This window comes from Silurus aristotelis (genome assembly GCF_946808225.1).
Source record: "Silurus aristotelis genome assembly, chromosome: 21".
NCBI classification, from domain to species: domain Eukaryota; kingdom Metazoa; phylum Chordata; class Actinopteri; order Siluriformes; family Siluridae; genus Silurus; species Silurus aristotelis.
In genome coordinates this window covers 17,416,671-17,435,294 of record NC_139594.1, presented here as the reverse complement: position 1 = coordinate 17,435,294, position 18,624 = coordinate 17,416,671, and the positions used below count along the sequence as shown (strand labels likewise).

Sequence of the window (18,624 nt, the reverse complement as noted above, 5' to 3'; positions counted from 1 at the left end):
CCCCACTTTTACAAACAAACCTGTCTTCAAAGGGAAATTAGCCACTACCTAGTCATCCACCATAATGAGTCTACATGATGCGCACTGGACTAGGGCGAATCAATTTTCTTCAATAAATTTGTGTATTTTTTTTTTTACTTAGTACAAAGTATTGTGTACAGTATTTCAATTATTTCTATTTGTTTAAGTATATTTTATTGTTTATTTGATAATATTTATAGCGCTTACATCATAAGGAGATATGCGTAGTCAATAACAAACACAGTAACAACTTACGAAGGAATTCCTGCTACGAACTGTCGTTCGGAACGTAACTCGCTCGAGAGCGTCTGTATACGCAAACTTAGAGAGGACTGCGCTTGCGAGAGTGTATTTTCTTGCCTGACTGCATTCTCTAACTTAATGGAAGAAATAATAGTCTTTCTTACTTTAAATTTTCTCGCCTCAATACGATTGTAACTTTTAGATGTAAAACACCAGTTAGCGCTCAGATCACGCTTCTACTACTAACTAATGCTAATACTAATAATATAACACAATCATCATTAATTGTGTAATTCATGCAATTGCAGATCCCACTGTGTCTCGGGTGAATCGGTTTTATTTTTGTCAGGGTTTGCATATGGTGGCGTCTTCTTAATGACAGCTTTCCTTAAATGATATCCTTAAACAAGAAATATCTCTAATATCCCACTGCTCACAAAATCGCAGCGTATCGTATCGCAACATCTGTATCGCAAAACGTATCGTATTGCCAGTTTGTTGCCCTGCAGTACTGGTGTGTAACTCGACGTCAAGCTTCCAGATATTAGATTAGATTGGATTAGATTAGATTCAACTTTGTCATTACACATGAACAAGTACAAGGCAACGAAATGCAGTAAATGTGATACGCAGATATGATTAGTGTAGCTGATTAGATTGAAGGATTTAAGTATTTTATAGACCACATGCATTAGTTGGAAGGGAAATCCCAGGAGGGGGATCTCTGTGTCTCTGTCTGGAGCCTTTTCAACTCGCTCCCCTGCTTTCTCATCTCCCCGGCACACCGAATAACCGAGTAGGTCAACTGCCAATCAGCCGCCATCCACAGAGTCAGGAGGCGTTTAATCACCCTGAAGTTATTGACCCTGCGTCGCACCCGTGTCCTGAAAAAACCTGGGGGTCAGCCGCGGATTCGTTATAGTGTGATAACGCCACCCCGTTTAGCCTTTTATTCTCTCACACATTTTATCTGCTTGCCAAAAATTTGAGATACTATCTCTTAAACACATGCGCACACAGAGGCAAATGAAAGCGGCTATTTTTTTTTCCCCGCCCCTGGAAACGTTGCCCTCCGAGTTTTTATACTGCCTGACCATAATGCTTACTCTGTGTGCTTAAGGGGGGATTTTCCTCAGCAGGATTCTGCTCATTCACATACAAAGATGGATTGTATCGGGGCTGTAAAGTATTAGCAATTTCATCAGAGCTCCAGAAAGCCTCCCTGAAGCTCAGCGAAAAACAAAATGGTATCATGCTTCTCACTAGTTGGATTTGAGTTTGTTCTGGGGTTTTTTGGTATCATTTGCAGTGGACGAATAGCGTTCAGGGGAAGACCTGCCAGCAGAGAGCTGCAGTAGTCCAGTCTCGAAATGACAAGAGACTGAACAAGCACCTGGGCAGCCTGTGTGGACAGAAATGGTCAAATCTTTCGGATGTTGTGGAGAAGAAATGAACAAGAACGAGCCACAATAGTGACATGTGAGGAGAAGGACATTGTCCATGGTCACCCCAAGGTTACAAAATGTGGCTGAAGGGGAAAGCAGAGAGTCATGAAGAGATATTCGGAGATCTTGACCTCGAGATGAATCACCTTGGATGACCAGCAGTTCTGTTAAATCAGACTTTGAGGGCGACAGCTTTTTAGTCAGAATGTTAAACCTTTACTTCTTTCGTATCCAGACGTGTATCATTATCTGGTTTCAATTATGTCCTAGGCGGAAAAGTTGGAAACATTTGGTCATGCAATGTAGACGATGTTTATCTTGTGTTTGGTGAAGTTCAATGAAGTCAATGTTGTAAAAAAAAAAAAGTATTCTGCTTACTTTGTTGCTAAGGTGAACAGGGAGGTTATTAGTTGCACTTGCGTGGACAGCTAAGTCTGTATGTCTATGCTAATAATAAATCACATTGCTAACTGAATTCTATTTAATTTATTGTTAATTGAACTTATTGCATACGTTGTTATTTTGTACTTTTTGTACAGTTTGCCCAATTCACCATATCTAACAACAGACATGTTGCTGCGATTGTTGTTGCGGCGGAACAGTTTGTGTTTGAATGCTTCATCTGTGAAACCTGAGCCCTGCGTGTGGTCACGAATAAACAAGAAGATGCATGCAGTTCAGTGCTGGCTAAAGTTTCTTTAATCTAATTCATGTTAAATTCTAATCCATGACAAGTGTTGTTGGTTTCAGATAACAGTAGATATCCTCGAGTTACCAGTCAGTGTCCAGCCTTTTCTCTTCACCGCTGTAATCCAGCGTGATGTTGGGTTTTGTTTTTCGGAAATCTAAACATTTTCATTTCCAACAGCAAGTTATTTTCTGGTCTGAGAGCGCATGCAACTAGCAAACGACATGGTGCTAGTTACATGTATGTTAATCTTTGCTTGTTGGGGATTCAAACTCTACTTTAAACAAAGGTTTTTCAAAATTTAGCTGCGAGGAATCTGACAATGACCAGGTCTGGTGAGCATATTTCTCCAGGTTCAGAATCGTTGCATCTTTGTTCCTCTGATTCTGGTCTTCTAGTTGTTTCTCCTACCCGTTTACCTTTTATGGGTCATCAGTTGAGGTCGACTGATAGTGGATTTTACCGATAACGATAGCTGGGTTGGATCGTACTTGCTGATAACCGAATAATCAACCGATATTTTAAACATTTTCTAATAAACATAATTATCTAATTGATCAATGATAAATGATAAAAAATAACATGGCGCTCTCCGTGCAGCGTGCAGTCTCACTTGTAAAAATAATGTGTTATTAAAGTAATGTGGTATCAGTGACAGGGCCGTGGGCAGCTGAGGCTTACTGATGCATGTAGGGAGCGAAGGTGGTCCGTGTGGTCCGATCCAACAGACGAGCTCCTGTAGCTCACATTGCTGATGAACTTCATGCTGTTAATACTCGATGGGTCATGACTGTCTACCTTTTGCTGTAAAAAAAAAAAAAAATGTTAAGCAGTTGGTCATAATGTTATGTTGTGTGTGTGTGTGTGTGTGTGTGTGTGTGTGTGTGTATATATAGATTCAGAGATTTATAACAGTCAGAGCTGAAGCTGCACCATCAGAAAATAATTGAATCCTATGTATACAAGTTTATAATCTTCCTGATATTCATTTGCTTGCCTTTTAGGTTTGTGTTTTCCCTCTGTGATTATAATGTCTCGTTCTATTGCAGGAAATAGTTGATAAAGATGGCCAAAGCAAAGTGTTATCCTTCACCGTCCCCTCCTTATCCAAACCGTCCGTGTACCATGAGGTACATTCAGAGCTTTTACTTCTTTTTCTCTGTCTTATAAAACCCAGACTAGTTTCAACTGACGTGTTCTATTTTTCTCTCGCAGCCTTCCACTATTGGATCCTTGGCTCTAACCGAAGGAGCGCTAGCTAATCACGGGCTTAGTCGAGTTGTTTACAGTGGACCGCACCTCCAGAGAGAGACGTTCACAGCACAGAACAGGTGGAGCTGCTCATCAAACATTCAGTGCATTCATTTGCTCTATCTATTATTCAGACCTCAGCGAAGATCGTTCATGTGCACGTGCGTGCGTGTGTGTGTGTGTGTGTGTGTGTGTGTGTGTGTCGCTGCAACCGGGACTGTCAGAACAAATGTTCTGGTTGTCTTGTTTACGTGATCGGCAAAGATCAACTGTCTGTACTTATTTCCCTTAAACACCAGACTAAAGGAAAGTTTGCCATTTTCAGAACGATCATTTTAGTTCTTTCTTTCGCTAGTTCCAAAATGATTCGCTGTATTCCGACTACAAATGAGACCAACACACAACAGCCAATCAGCTTTCTTTATTGGCGCCGTTCTCTTGGATTGGACCACTGACGTAAAACGGATTTACATTTTCAGCTATCAGGGGAAGTGCAAGTTTAGCAATACTTGGCTTGAAACAAATATATTTAAAGCTCTGTTAAGGCCCGTTGCTAACAAATTATTTTTAATGTCATGATACAGGTCTTAAACTTCATTCTTAATGGCCTTAAAAAGGTCTTAAAGAGTCTCATTAACTTGGAGCCTCAACCACTGAGCTACAACTTACCCAACATAGTTACTATTGGCGCTGTAGAAGATAACGATCGGTATATCCCACTCATCAGGAGGGACGAGGATGGACAGGATTAGAAATGAGTTTATTAGAAGGAACGCACATGTAGGATGTTCTGGAGACAGAGTGGGGGAGGATTGAAGTCTTGGGGAATATCGGTAGAAGAATGCTGACGATGAAGCCGCCAGGCAGGTGGAAATGATGAAGGCCATGAAGGAGGTTTATGGATGTGGTGAGGGAAGACCTGCAGATGGTTGGTTTGAAAGAGGCAGATGTAGAGGACATGGTGGTATGGAGGCTGGTGAGACCCCAAACAAGAACGGCCAAATGAAGATATCTCATTTACAGCAGGTCCCACAGGGATGTAGAGCCAATGTTATTTTTTTAAATGAAAAAATTCAGCCATTATGCATAACATACCGGATCAAATTTATTATCAATAATAAGATGCTGAGGTTTTTATTCAGTCTAAATGATGACCCTGCTGCACCTAGCCTGTTTACTGTATATAAAACACTGAAAACATGATGGGGAATTTTTTTTTTATTGTTTTAAAGATTGATTTTTGATGATGATGATGATGATGATGATGATGATGATGATGATGATGATGATGCTTCCCATCTCAGGTTTGAAGTGCTGACGTTCCTGCTGCTTTGCTACAACGCTGCTTTAAACTACATGAACTGTTATTCCCTCCAGTCTCTGTGTCGGCTCAGCTCCAGGTTAGAGTCACACACACACACACACACACACACACACACACACACACACACACACACACACACACACACACACACACACACACACACACACACACACACACACACACACACACACACACACACACACACACACACACACACACACACACACACACACACACACAATGTGCAATCTCAGAAATGTGTGCTGAGCTGTTTCTTTTCTATTTACAGTTTTTTTTGTAAAAGTGCGTGTACCTTTTATTCTTTATAAGTTCTATAGCCGTTGTTATTAAGTGATATATAAAGGGTGGTGCAGGGAAACAGGAAATTTTGGAACTAGGAGTTGGTAAACCCCAGGAAGTTGGCAATTGTTCGGAACCAGTGCGAGCCAGTTTTGAGTCCCTTGCCGTTAGATATATGACGGAGCAGTCGACTGGTGTACAACGACCGTTTACTGTAAAACCTTTTATAAGGATGGGGAGAGTGCGAGTGCTGCACATAGGGAATTTTGGGCGTCATTACCAGTTGGGACGCCATGATTGTGTCCCTTTTGCTCATTTTGAAGAATCGGGTTCAGCTTTAAAAAAAAAAAAGGGCCCAGGTGGTGTTGAACAGTTCCCACACCAGAGCATATCGCGGCTGTTTTCGAGTTGCCCTCACGAAGAGCCTTTGCTACTCATTTCCACAACACGCATCATCGCTGAGCTGTTTCTTTAAAATTACACATGTACTAATCGCACAAGCAGACACAGATTTTTTTCTGATGTTTTTGGTCTTTCAAACTAAATTTTAACTCTTGTCTCTCTCTGTTTTATTGGCATTGCTGGAACCTTAAACAAAGCCCATCCACCGCTGCCAGATATAAATATACTGTAAAAAGTAAATACGTTATGGTACTGTAAATTGCTCCGCTTTTGCTAAATTATGTACTGTAAATTGTTAAATTAAGTAACAAATTACAGTTTATTACCCTCATACTGATCATCATTCTTTAAGACTCTTATGTAGCCTAGGCCATATCTCTATTTACCATATTTCAAAATAATCCCATAATGACATGAGTATAAGCTCAGGAGTGAGGTGCGTTTAGATCGCAGGTCTGTGATCCAGTCTGTGATTGAGAGTGTCACGTTCATAATTCATGTATAGTTACATAAATCAAGCGATAAATAACAGAAGGATTAACTCCTCACGACCGAGCTTTGCGACGTCCCAGTCTCCACAGGGTTGCGAAAGCCGATGGAGAGATGTCCAACACCCGAATCCTTCGCAAGTACCACCGCCGAGAAATCCCGTCTTTATCCGCTTCCATCTGATCCTCTTAGACCTGGGAACGACTCCAAGCTCCCTCCAGGTCCCGTGAGCCTGTCTAAAGCCTGCCAATAGTTTTCTTTTTTCTTTTTTTTTTTCCTCCCTCATCACACATGCTTCATTAGCATCACACAGCTCAGTGACGAGCACACAGAGTCCTGAGCGAGCAGATCTACGAGAAGAAATCACCTCACACTCCTCCTCCTCCTCTCAGGAGCCACACACAGCCAGACAAAGGTCTCACTCTGTAGAGGGTCATGATAGGACACGTGACAGGGTTTCGAGCATGTAGCTTGTGTGGAAATATGCCGTGAGGGTCAAACGGAAAGCGTGGGCAGCCGTGCACATTGCAAATGATTCTGTTCTCAGTAAGCGCAGTAGGGATCTGCTGATCTAGAATTAGACTTATTTCACTGAAATAGTTGCTGTAAGGTTGAGCACTTCATGTACATTGTACATCCAGAAAGTATTCACAGCGCTTCAGTTTTTCCACATTTGTATGTTACAGCCTTATTCCAAAATGGCTTAAATCAATTCTTTTGCAAACAATACCCCATAATGACAATGTGGAAGAGGTTTGTTTTGAAATCTTTACAAATCTATTACAAATAAAAAACGAAAGAAATTTGTTGATGCTCCTTTGGCTCTCTTATGTAGCCTAGGCTAGTATGATGCACAATTATTTTTAGGAAGTTTCTCCCATTCTTCTTTGCAGAAACTTTTAAGCTCCATCAGGTTGGATGGGGCACGTCAGTGCACAGCCATTTTTCAGGTCTCTCCAGAGATGTTCAATCAGGTTCATGTCTGAGATCTGGCTGGGCCACTCAGGGACATTCACAGAGTCGTCCCGTAGCCACTTCTTTGTTATCTTGCTCTAGTCTGAGGTCCAGAGTGCTCTGGAGCAGGATCATCAAGGATGTTTCTGGACATTGCTGCATTTATCTTTCCATCGCTCCTGATTAGTCTCCCGCTTCCTGCCGCTGAAAAATTGTTATTAGCCAGGTTATGAGCAGTGCCTGGTTTAATCCAGACGTGACATTTGGCATTCAGGCCAAAGACTTTAAGATTTTTGTTTCTCATGGTCTGAGAGTCCTTCATGTGCGTTTTAATAAGGGGTGGCTTCCGACTGGCCACTCTACCATACAGACCTGTACAGATCGGTCTCTGAGGTCTACAGATAATTCCTTGGACTTCATGGCTTGGTCTTGAAGCTCTGTGCACTGTTTACTGTGGGACCTCATATAGTTAGGTGTGTGTCTTTCCAAATCATGTCCAGTCAACAGAATTTGGCACAGGTGGAATTCAATCAAGATGTAGAAACATCTCAAGGATGATCAGTGGAAACAGGATGCACCTGAGCTCAATTTTGATACTTATGTTCATGTGATTATACTTTATTTTATTTTTTTTATAAATTTGCAAAGACTCATTTCATGTTGTCATTACAGGCTAATTTTTAAAAATACAATTATTTTTGGAACTAGTCTGTAACATAATGTGTAAAAAATGAATGTGTGAAGTAATGTGAAATGTGAATACTTTCCGGATACGCTGAAGTTTATTACAAAAAAATTTTAATAGTAATAATACAATACTGCATCATAAAAAATTTGATCAATGAAATAAATATTAATATATTTAATTTTATTAATAAATGTTGAGGAAAAAAGAAGACATGCATTCAAACTCCCACTCCAAAGAAATAAAAAGTTACATGCAAAGTAAAAAAAAAAAAAAAAAAAAAGGACACTTTAGATAAACAGTTCATTGTGTCAGTGATTTGCCTCTAGAGGCCGCTCTCGTACTGTATAACGTAAACCCTGAAAAACTAACAGTATGGAATTTCGCCGATAGTTCCAGCAATCAACTATCGGTGCCAATTAAATGGCAAAACCGATGAATTGGTCGACCTCTAATTGAAACAGATAAGGGGGAGTAAATTTCGCAGTCCACTGGATATGTTTGGATGATGGGATATTATTCACTGTATTAGAAATAGATTTACAATTATTTTTTATTTGAAAATGAATGAAAGGCATTGTGCTGTAGCACAAATGGGCCACTCATTCCAAATGCAAATCCATCTTTTTATTGTAAAACTATATCTTTCACAGCAGAGAACCTCAGGCTGTGGTAGATTTGCTGAAACTCCTGTGTAGATCTAGTAAAATGAGTAACAGAGAGAGCTAGAGTAAGGCACAGTGAAGACAAGTGAACCAATTTTACAAGAAGCCCCTATAATCTGCTCCAGGGGGCTAATGAAAACGCACCATACTACTTAGACCCAAGCACAATCTCAGGTTCCCCACCGATGTTATTTGTTTTCACCTCGTGATGTTATTACAGCTGTAGTCTATTTTCTCTTCTGATTCTCACCATCTCTGCAGGGTGTGTATCTGTGGCTACCCGAGACAACAGTTTCGAAGGTATAAAGGCATCAACAGCAGGATGATGGTGACTCCAGAGTTCGTGGTGCAGCTAATCACAGGCATTCACTTCGCTCTGTGAGTCATTCTTCTGTTTTTCTATTTTCATTTTTACACGTTCAGCACTTTTTGAATTCATAAATTATTCTATATACCTAATGATCGAGACAGTGGTGCCAATGGTGAAGGGAAACGCTCCCTGTGACCCTTCACAATAAGCACCATTGTAATTGAAGATAATTTCCTCCAGAAGTAGAGTGTCAGGATGAGTGAGTGAGTGAGTGAGTGAGTGAGTGAGTGAGTGAGTGAGTGAGTGAGTGAGTGAGTGAGTGAGTGAGTGAGTGAGTGAGTGAGTGAGTGAGTGAGTGCGCTACGGATTATTGGGTATGTTAATTGTCATGTCATGGTGAAGGACACTGTACAGTATGGTCAAGAGAGCAAGCAGGGGCAGTATGGTATGACCAGGTACTTCACCCTCAATAAATCGGAGTGAATATGCGAGACTGTAATCCAGACTGTATGAGACCTAAACACTAATTGGAAGGCTGTTCCATAACTTTGGGGCTTTGGAAATGAAAACTCTGCTCCCTATTGGCTCCTTCACTATTCTAGGTACCAACAAAAAGCCTGCACCTTTTGATCTAAGTCAGAGTGGTAGATCATAATGCTGAGATGTAAAAGAAAGAAGTAAAACAATGTGCTTCCACTCCTGTGAATGTTTAATAGATGTCTCCTTACAGAAAAAAGACGAATGAGTATCTATTTTATTTTTGGATAAGACGTGAAAAGTCCACCATACAACTCTATATACACACCGTTACTATGGAAACAAGGATGTATTAGAATGAATGTAGTAATATAAGCCTGCGATTTGCCCACCGAAACTCTTGTCTTAGCTGCTGTTAGAAACATCTGATTATAGAGATCAGTCACTGTGTTAATGTGCATGTGTTAGTACTGGCACGGGATAGGGATGTGCAGTACTGGCACAGAATAGACCTGGCCTGGTTCTTCATTTCAGGCTTCTGTTTTCGGTTTCTGGCACTGACTTAAGGAAAGGGGGATTTTCTGTAGTTTCAGCACTGAGGAGTCGAGATCCTGTAAGATTCAGACTCACATCCATTTTTATAATTCTTTCCTTTGTGTTCTTCTGCCGCTATTTAGGTGTAACGGAGAGCCGGATTTGGGCGCCAAAGCTCTCGATGACGTTCTCTATCGAGCTCAGTTGGAACTTTACCCAGAAGTCTTGCTGGTGGGCTTTATTATGAAGGCATTTTAAAGACCTGCAACAAATACCTGCTGATTACTTGCATGCTTTTCCCATCTGTTCTGAACAATTAAGGTAGGGTTGGACAAATCACCCTCCATTGTGCTGTCCAGTCCAGGAATTATGAAGTTGCAATGTTACAATCAGCATAAAAGTAAACGATGAGATGCAATGCAATGCAAAAAAAAAAAAAAAAGATGTAAAACGATATTTTTAAATATTTTAGTAGATGCACTATACTTTTATTATTTAGAAAGTGACCAATCGTTTGACCGATATTTTAAATAGATTTCTTCTCGTTAAACCGTTTCTCGAGCGCGTTCTCTGAGCACCACTGACATATCGCTACACTAAGGAGACCAAGGCGTGTCCTGAGAGTCACATAGAATAAAGATTAACATGGCAGAGCTGCGTCTTCCTGGAGACACAACAGGAAAATAATATCTGGTTTTCTTTCTTTCTTTTTTTTAGAAGGTTTTTTTCTATTGCATCGTATTGCGTTGAATCAAATTGAAATCAGATCATGCAACATTGTAATGGGGCGAATCATATTTCGCAACATAGCTGCTTCATATGCATCTTTGTAAAATCCTATCCTTGGCTATTCATCGTGGAGCGAATCGCATCGAAAACAAACGTGTCCTGTTGAAAGTAAAATAACCGAACAGCTTGTCCCAGGTGATTTGTCCATCCCTAACTGGTAACTGGGTTAGTTCTTATGCATGAGCTAATACTTTGACTGTTTAAAAGGTGGGGAACGCCATTAAGTCGTCCCTCCGTGGCGCGGCTCTGAAATCCAATAAGGAAGGCACGCGGTCCATCCAGGTCGAGATCACACCTACGTCCTCACGGATCTCCAGAAACGCCGTTACCAGTCTCTCCATCCGCGGTCACCGATGGAAACGGCACGGTGAGGATCAGGAGTCGTCCACATCCACGCCATACTGCTGTAACAGTCATTGTGCTCTTTTAACGCTTTTTACACACGCAGGAGGAACAGAAGTACTGTATCTTCTATCCTTTGCACCCGAGACCTTCAACGTGATTAGTCAGTCAGTCAGTCACTTCCATCCCATGCTGTCTGTCATGTCTCGAAAATCATTTCATATCACCGATACCTCATTGGTGCGCTCGTTTCTCATCTTTATCGCATGTCATCTTTATTATAACGTCCACGATGAGTTAGCGAGGCTTCCTGGCTGAGAGCAGGCTGCAGATGGAGTTGTGTGGAAATGGGATCCGGTGTGATCCGACTGCTATTAGAGCTTGTCCTCCTCACATCTGCAACAAAGCACTGAAGTAATTACAGCTTTATGTTTCTGTAAAGCAGTCTCTGCAGCCTGTGCCACAAAAAGCCCCAATTATACATCACATTACATCTCACACGGCGCTCTGCTCCTTTACTTCAAACTAGAATCTTTAACTGAAAAGCTTCCAGTGTAACTCAAGTTGAGTGTGTGTGAGCAAGAAATGTGTGTGTGTGTGTGTGTGTGTGTGTGTGTGTGTGTGTGTGTGTGTGTGTGTGTGTGTGTGTGTGTGTGTGTGTGTGTGTGTGTGTGTGTGTGTGTGTGTGTGTGTGTGAGAGTTAAGCGTGTGCGTTTCGGACCGGTGAGCACTGTTAGGCTGAACCTGCCTCACTGCATATGTTTACAACACAGAGATTAATCAGCTAAACCAGAGTATAACAAGATATCGCAGGGCATAATAGATTATATAACAGGGTATAACAATGTATAATGGAACCCAGCCATTAGGGTTGCACAAGCCAGTGCACTCTTAGTGCCGGTCCCAAGCCCAGCTTCGGGAGGGTTATGATTGGTTATGAAAAGGTTGCGTTATGAAGGGCATCCAGCGTAAAACGTGCCAAATCAAATGTGCGGATGACGAATCAGAATTTCATACTGGATCGCTCGAGATATCGTTAGCCTACAGGGTACTGGTGGAAATTGGGCTACTGTTGGCCGAAGGAGGAGAATTAAATGTTGGTACCATGACTGGTAAAGGGAGAGAGGTAGCTGATATGATGGAGAGGAGAAAGGTAGATATGTTGTGTGGCAGACCAAGTGGAAAGGGAGTAAGGCCAGGAACATTGGAGGTGGAGGTTTAAACTGTTCTATCATGGTGTGGATGGCAAGAGAAATGGTGTAGGGGTGATTCTGAAGGAAGAGTACAGTAAGAGTGTAGTGGAGGTGAAGAGAGTTTCTGATAGGGTGATGATCGTGAAGATGGAAGTTGAAGAACTGATAATAAATGTCATCAGTGCCTATGCTCCACAAGTGGGTTGTGAGATGGAGGAGAAGGAAAAATTCTGGACTGAGTTGAGATGAAGTGGTAGAAGGTTTATCTAGGAATAAACTATTGGTGATTAAGGCAGACTTTAATGGGCATGTAGGTGAAGGGAACAGAGGTGATGAGGAGGTGATGGTAGGTATGGTCTTAAGGAGAGGACCATGGAAGGGCAGATGGTGGTAGATTTTGCTAAAAGGATGGAAATGGCAGTGGTGAACATGTATTTTAAGAAGAAGGAGGATCATAGGGTGATGTATAAGAGTGGAGGAAGGTGCACACAGGTGGATTATGTTCTGTGTAGGAGATGCAACCTGAAGGAGATTGGAGACTGTAAGGTGTTGGCAGGGGACAGTGTAGCTAGACAGCATCGGATGGTGGTCTGTAGGATGGTTTTGGAGGTGAAGAAGAAGAAGAGGAGGAGAGTGAGGACTGAAAGAAAAAAAAGATGGTGGAAACTGAAGGAGGAAGAGTGTAGTGTGAGATTTAGGGAAGAGGTCAGACAGGGGCTCAGTAATGGTGAAGAGGTGCTGAATGATTGGGGAACTACTGCAGGAGTGATGAGGGAGACAGCGAGAAAGGTACTTGGTGTGACATCTGGAAATAGTAATAAAGACAAAGAGACGTGGTGGTGGAATGAGGAAGTGCAGGACAGCATAAGGAGAAAGAGGTTGGAGAAACAGAATTGGGATCGACAGAGTGATGAGAAAAGTAGGCAGGAGTACAAGGAGATGCGGCAGCAGGTAAAGAGGGATGTGGCAAAAGCCAAGGAAAAGGCATATGAGGAGCTGTATGAGAAGTTGGACACTAAGGAAGGAGAAAAGAATTTGTAGCGATTGGCCAGGCAAAGTATTTTGAGCAGCTGATGAATGAGTAGAATGCGAGAGAGAGAAGGTTGGATGGTGTGAAGATGGTGAAGCAGGAAGTGGACAGGATTATTAAGGAGGAAGTGAGAGCAGCGATTAAGAGGATGAAGAGTGGAACATCGGTTAAACCAGATGACATACCGGTAGAAGCATGGAGATGTTTAGGAGAGATGCAGTGTTCTTTATCGAGTTTTTAACCCGATTGTTTAACCAGATTCTGGAAGAGAATCAAGGTATAGCAGGGCATAGCAATGTATAACAGTGGATAACAATATATAACGGCATAAAAATCGTATGAAAAGGCATAACAAATTATAACAAGCTATAACAAGGTATAACGGCATAACAATGCATATCAGGATATAAAAAATTTATAACAGGTAATGAGGTATACCTGGGCATAATAACGTATAACAGGGCATTATAAATAGTAACAGGGCATAACTGGTTATAACAGGACATATCAGGGTATAATGAGTTATAACAGCAAGGTATAACACGGCATTACTTGTTTTCACTATTCTTTACCCTGAGCTTTGGGAATCCTGAATTTCTAGTGTCATATTTTACTTGTGGTTTTAAGTGTATTGTTTGTGTCAGGTCAATCGAAGTGTAACTTCATTTTCATTTCAGCCATCTTATGTCCATACGTGTGTGTGTGTGTGTGTGTGTGTGTGTGTGTGTGTGTGTGTCTCACTGTCACCCCATTCAGAGTCTCAAGAGAACAGTATAGACACTCCAGACTCTACTCCACTCGGGCCCATCCCCACCATTAATGTTACGGGGGTGAGCGGCGATCGGGTGGCTAATGGCGAGGCACTTCGTGGCAGGACCGAGGGCGAGACGCCGGGGGGCGCCACTGAGCTGGGGCTGGACCCTAGAGGTCAAGAGGTCAGGAGACAGAAGTCTCTGCGGAGGCAGGTGGAGGACGGGACGCCCTCCGCAGGGAGGCTCCAGTTCTAGAGCCCCTCGGCCCTCCACACACAATGTGACCTGATACCCCTCCCCTCTCCCTTTAGGCCCAGAGGTACTGTGCGGGCGGAGCTTTGTTTTAAGCCGGCAGGTTATAAACTTCACCCGCTTAATCTTGGCATGATGGAGGAGCCTGAAGATGCTACAAGGAAATGAAAACACATTTGTATTAAGCACCTAGAGAAATTTTTAGTCATAAAGCAGCAGATTGTAATTTGTGCCATCTGCTGCCTGAGGGGTGAACTGCAATTAAAATGTATTTACACAATTTGCCTTTTCTCTTATTTTTTAGCCAAAGAGGTCAAATTTGTTGTTGCTTTTTAAATGATGGTGCGATTTCCTTGTGAGTATCAAGGCCAGCTAGTCTCCCTCTAAGGACCTTTTCCTCAGGCTGAAATCTTTGCCTAACCCTTTGCAACGCGTCCGTGATTTGCTTCAACATTTCCCATTTCTCACCTCCAATGTCCGCCTTCTGCATTCTCTCTGATCACATCTCACACCGGACGCCAGTGTTTCCGCGCAGTTGGACTCCCCGAGCCGACTAACGACTTCACGAGTTCAAAAATTACACCTTTCTCCTTACTGCAACTAAAAAAAAAAACACGGCCTCGTGAAAAGTAATTTTGCCGCAATGCTTGACTGCTGGGTTGCTATGGGAAACAGGTGCTCTGTAAACAGGCTGCAATAACCAGTGGCAGCTCGAGATTAGACTGCAGTCTGTCTAAAGCAAACACTCGAGTTCGGGCTCCAGAAACCTCCTTCAGATCTTCTAACCAGTCTAAAACACCAAGCTCTTCTGTCTGCACTAATGTCCTGTGCTCTGGGGTGCTCTTCTCTTTTTCTTTCCTGCTCTTTCCTTTCTTGTCTTCTGTAGTCCTGTCCTGTTTTTTTCTGACCTGTTCTGTCTTTTTTAGTCCTGTCTTGTTTTTTATCATCCTATCCTGATCCCCCCCCCTCCGTCTTTTCCTGTCCTGTCTTTATCTGTCCAGTCTTAACCGGTTTTTCTGTACCTGACCTTTACTGTTTTTAACTGCCCTGTCTTTTCCTGTTTTGCCTTGTCTACCATGTCTTTATCTTTCCTGTCCTGTCATTTTCTTCCCAAAGCACACCTGTATAGTCATGACTATGAGTTTTTGGTATTTTTTGGTAAGTTGTTTCACACCCGTCTGTAGTTTCTCACCTGTAAACTGGTTTCTTTACATGGCCATTTCTAATGCTCTTCTTCCTTCCAACTGCTTGCAACCAAATCTAATCGCTTCCCGGTATCCATTTCCGATGGTTAATTCCGGTTTAATGGTTTCATGTACTTTGAATATACCAGCTGCTCATTTACCGTGACTGATTTCTGATTATTTGCAGTGTAGTGGCTTGTATAATCTTAAAGATCATAGTCTGTCAATCTTTCAAGGGATAACTGGCTCCTCCTTCTGTCCATTCCAGACGCAGTGGATCTGGGTTCCCCGGAAGAGCTGATGGAGATCTCGGAGGTGGACGAGGGCTTCTGTACGCAGGCCGCCGTGAAGGAGGGCAGCCCCCCGATCATCGTGGTGAGCAGCACCAACGTCACGCCGAGCCTCGGGAAACCGGCAGGAAGGGGCCTGCGGCGTCTAACGGGCAGCAAATCCAGCAAGGACAAGGAGCGAGAGAAGGAGAAAGACGGCGAGGTCTCGCGCAAGCAGTCTTGCGGCCGGGCCATGAGCGAGAACTTGGAGCTGCTTTCGCTCAAGCGCCTCACGCTCACCTCCAGCCAGTCTGTGCCCAAAGGGGGTGCGCTGAGCCTCTCGCGCACCGCCAGCGCCGCCTTCTCTCGCTCCTTCGAGCAGGTCAGCAACGCGCTAGGCGTGACCAACCGGGCCTCAAGCCCCGCCTCGAACCACAGCCCCAAGGAGAACAGGCACTCGGCCTGCAGCCTGCAGGAGGAAGTCTACGTAGAGCACCTAAACCCGGCTCACATCAGTCTGCAGCTCGGCCCGGACGCGTGACCACTTTGACTTCGAGACACTTTGACATTCACAAGCGTCCTAAACGTAAAGGTTATTTCTGTCCGGAACGACGAGAACGCTCTTGCCCCCTGGTGGCAATTAAGTGTTGCACCTTAAAGAAACTCCAGTTCTTTTCATTTTTCCATTGAAGCTGTGTTTAAAAATGTGTGTGTATGTGTGTGTGTATGGTTGAATTGTTTCCCTCATTTGTACCATGAACTCAATACTGTGGAAGTTATGTTATGTATAAGTCTGATTTCTGGGATATTTTTGATGCTGTTTGGATTTGTCTTTTGAGCTCAAGTAGCTTTCCATCCAAATAGGGTGGCAGTTATATATGCAAAGGATGCTCCCTTTGCTTTTTAAGTGTGTGTGTGTGTGTGTGTGTGTGTGTGTGTGTGTGTGTGTGTGTGTGTGTGTGTGTGTGTGTGTGTGTGTGTATATGTGTGGTGCTGACGGGTCCTACAATAAACTTGGGGTGGCTTTTCACTGCCTGTACGTACTGAGCTTTAAAGGAAGTCATCAGTATTAAACTCTACACTCCTGACACTTTGGCAATACGTTGTATACCCCAGAAGTCCCAATAAAAAAAAATGAAGATATCAGAGACCAAAATATAGTGTTTGTTTACATGTAACAACTTCCTGTTGTCTTTCTGAAGCAATAGTATGATTTTGGCTAACGAATCTGGCTTTTGTATTGTATTGACACTGAGAATTTTTTTATTCTACTCAGTATTAAATGTGACTCGAAGCCCCGGAATAGTCTTTTTTTGTCGAACTGCCAATTTATATCCCCCCTTTATTTAACTATTTTCTTTTCTTTTTTTCTGTTCATCCTGTTGAGTGTGATCTCTCCCGTTCAGAAGAGTTTTGATAACAAACTGTCAGATTGTTTTCAACGAGCAACACTGTGGTATTGTAATGAACCTGTCCTGTGTCTGTATTTTGGAAAAATAAAAGCCATGGTTTTTTTTTTTTTTTTCCTCTCCAATTTTGAAAGTGTTTTACAATAATAAATATAATAAATATAAGAAGTTTATGCTTATTTTAGATTGTTTCGGGTTTTTTAAATTAATAAATTGGAATGGTTGAACAGTGTGTGGGCGTGTGTGTATTTTATACAAGAACATGCTTTTTTTTCAAGTTTAAAATTAAAAAAAAAAAATCTAAACTTTAGTCCTTAAAAGTCATTGAACTCTTATTGAAATGCTCTCGCAGCACTTTAAAATGGTTACGATTGTCCCTTTCCGTGGTGGTGATGTTCTTTTTTTTTTCGCTAGTCCAAATATAACTCTGTATTACGACTACAAATAAGGCCGACATGCAAAAACCCTGTATTTAGTAATTACAATTTTAGGATATGTGGTTTTAAATTCTAGAATCGGAATCAAATTGATTCTTTTTGGTTTATTTCCTGCGCAAATTCATCTCTAAATGTAGAGAAGCAATTTTTTTTTTTTACACTTAACACTTCACCTCAACAATGATAAAACTATAATAAATTGACTTTTGGTGATTGATGGTTTCCCTTTTGAGTCTGGTTCCTCTCAAGGATTCTTCCTCATACCATCTCAGGGAGTTTTCCTTTGCCACTGGCTCACTCATTAGGAATAAACGTATTAACTAATCTAAAGTAATTTAACGAATCTCTGTAAAGCTGATTTGGGACAATGTCCAATGTTAAAAATGGGTGTAATGGTCATGTGTAGACTGACTTTTGGTCGTGGGATTTAGCAGATCTGTGAGACTCAAACCAGCCGGATCTGAGAGACTCTGTGTACACAGAGAGTCTGTGTATGTGTGTGTTTGAGATTCATGAGTCCAAGGATTTGGTGGATTCCAAGGATTTAGAAGGACTGTGGCAAAAAGCAGGCAAAATCCCTGTCACTATGACACAAACTGCAGCTGTTTTTCATTTCCAAGATTGGATGTAGTGCTTTATAAATCCGGTTTATCTAACGTTACACCAGAAATGTTGTTAAATATTTTTCATATTTACCATAAAAACAGCTGAGAAATATTTCCCTTTGACTCATGCAACTTAAGGCCAAGCCGAGTTACCCAGCTATCACAAGGACTAAATGCAAATTGTAAATTACACCATTTAATTGTTCTAAGTTCCTGATAGCAAGTAGCTAACTGGGTTTTTCAGGAAACTTCTTGTATCGTGAGAAACACAAGAGACTCAGTTTTACGTGTCCTGGCTGATCCACCTGATCCACTGAGGTTCATGAGCCCACCGATTCGGTGAATTTTAAGGATTAGAAGAGTGCCCTCTAGTGGAATTACGTAGCAAAAGCAGGCAGACTCGCTAACCTTTTAAAAGACTCGAGTGATTCCGAAGGATTTGAATCCGTATACGAATTCGGATTTAAAAAAATCTTTATTCTGAACGCCTCGATACAGATTATTTTTTACTTCAGAAACACGTGATGTGAGGGCTGAAATCTGATTGGATAGAAACTCTAATACAATCGTACAC

General features: G+C 42.0%; 1 protein-coding gene and 1 long non-coding RNA gene across 9 annotated transcripts in view; one reads left to right on the top strand and one right to left on the bottom strand.

The window, feature by feature from the left end:
* hycc1 (hyccin PI4KA lipid kinase complex subunit 1) overlaps positions 1-17,240 on the top strand; it is a 57,155-nt gene extending 39,915 nt beyond the window's left edge. For 6 of the 8 annotated variants that reach the window (XM_083523706.1, XM_083523711.1, XM_083523707.1 and 3 more), the window contains exons 5-11: positions 3,447-3,527; positions 3,613-3,728; positions 4,953-5,048; positions 8,729-8,845; positions 9,932-10,019; positions 10,785-10,944; positions 15,599-17,240. In XM_083523706.1, the coding sequence (XP_083379832.1) occupies positions 3,447-3,527; positions 3,613-3,728; positions 4,953-5,048; positions 8,729-8,845; positions 9,932-10,019; positions 10,785-10,944; positions 15,599-16,140 (1,200 nt within the window). In that variant the 3' untranslated portion in view covers positions 16,141-17,240. Of the gene's footprint in view, positions 1-3,446; positions 3,528-3,612; positions 3,729-4,952; positions 5,049-8,728; positions 8,846-9,931; positions 10,020-10,784; positions 10,945-13,898; positions 14,214-15,598 lie in introns of all 8 variants that reach the window. The other 2 variants (XM_083523712.1, XM_083523713.1) reach the window with 1 other exon arrangement.
* On the bottom strand, positions 14,460-15,592 carry LOC310716549. The gene is made up of 2 exons (XR_014530604.1): positions 14,761-15,592; positions 14,460-14,729 (listed from the first exon to the last, which is right to left on the bottom strand). It is a non-coding gene; the product is annotated as an uncharacterized lncRNA (long non-coding RNA).
* Positions 17,241-18,624: the final 1,384 nt, after the last annotated feature.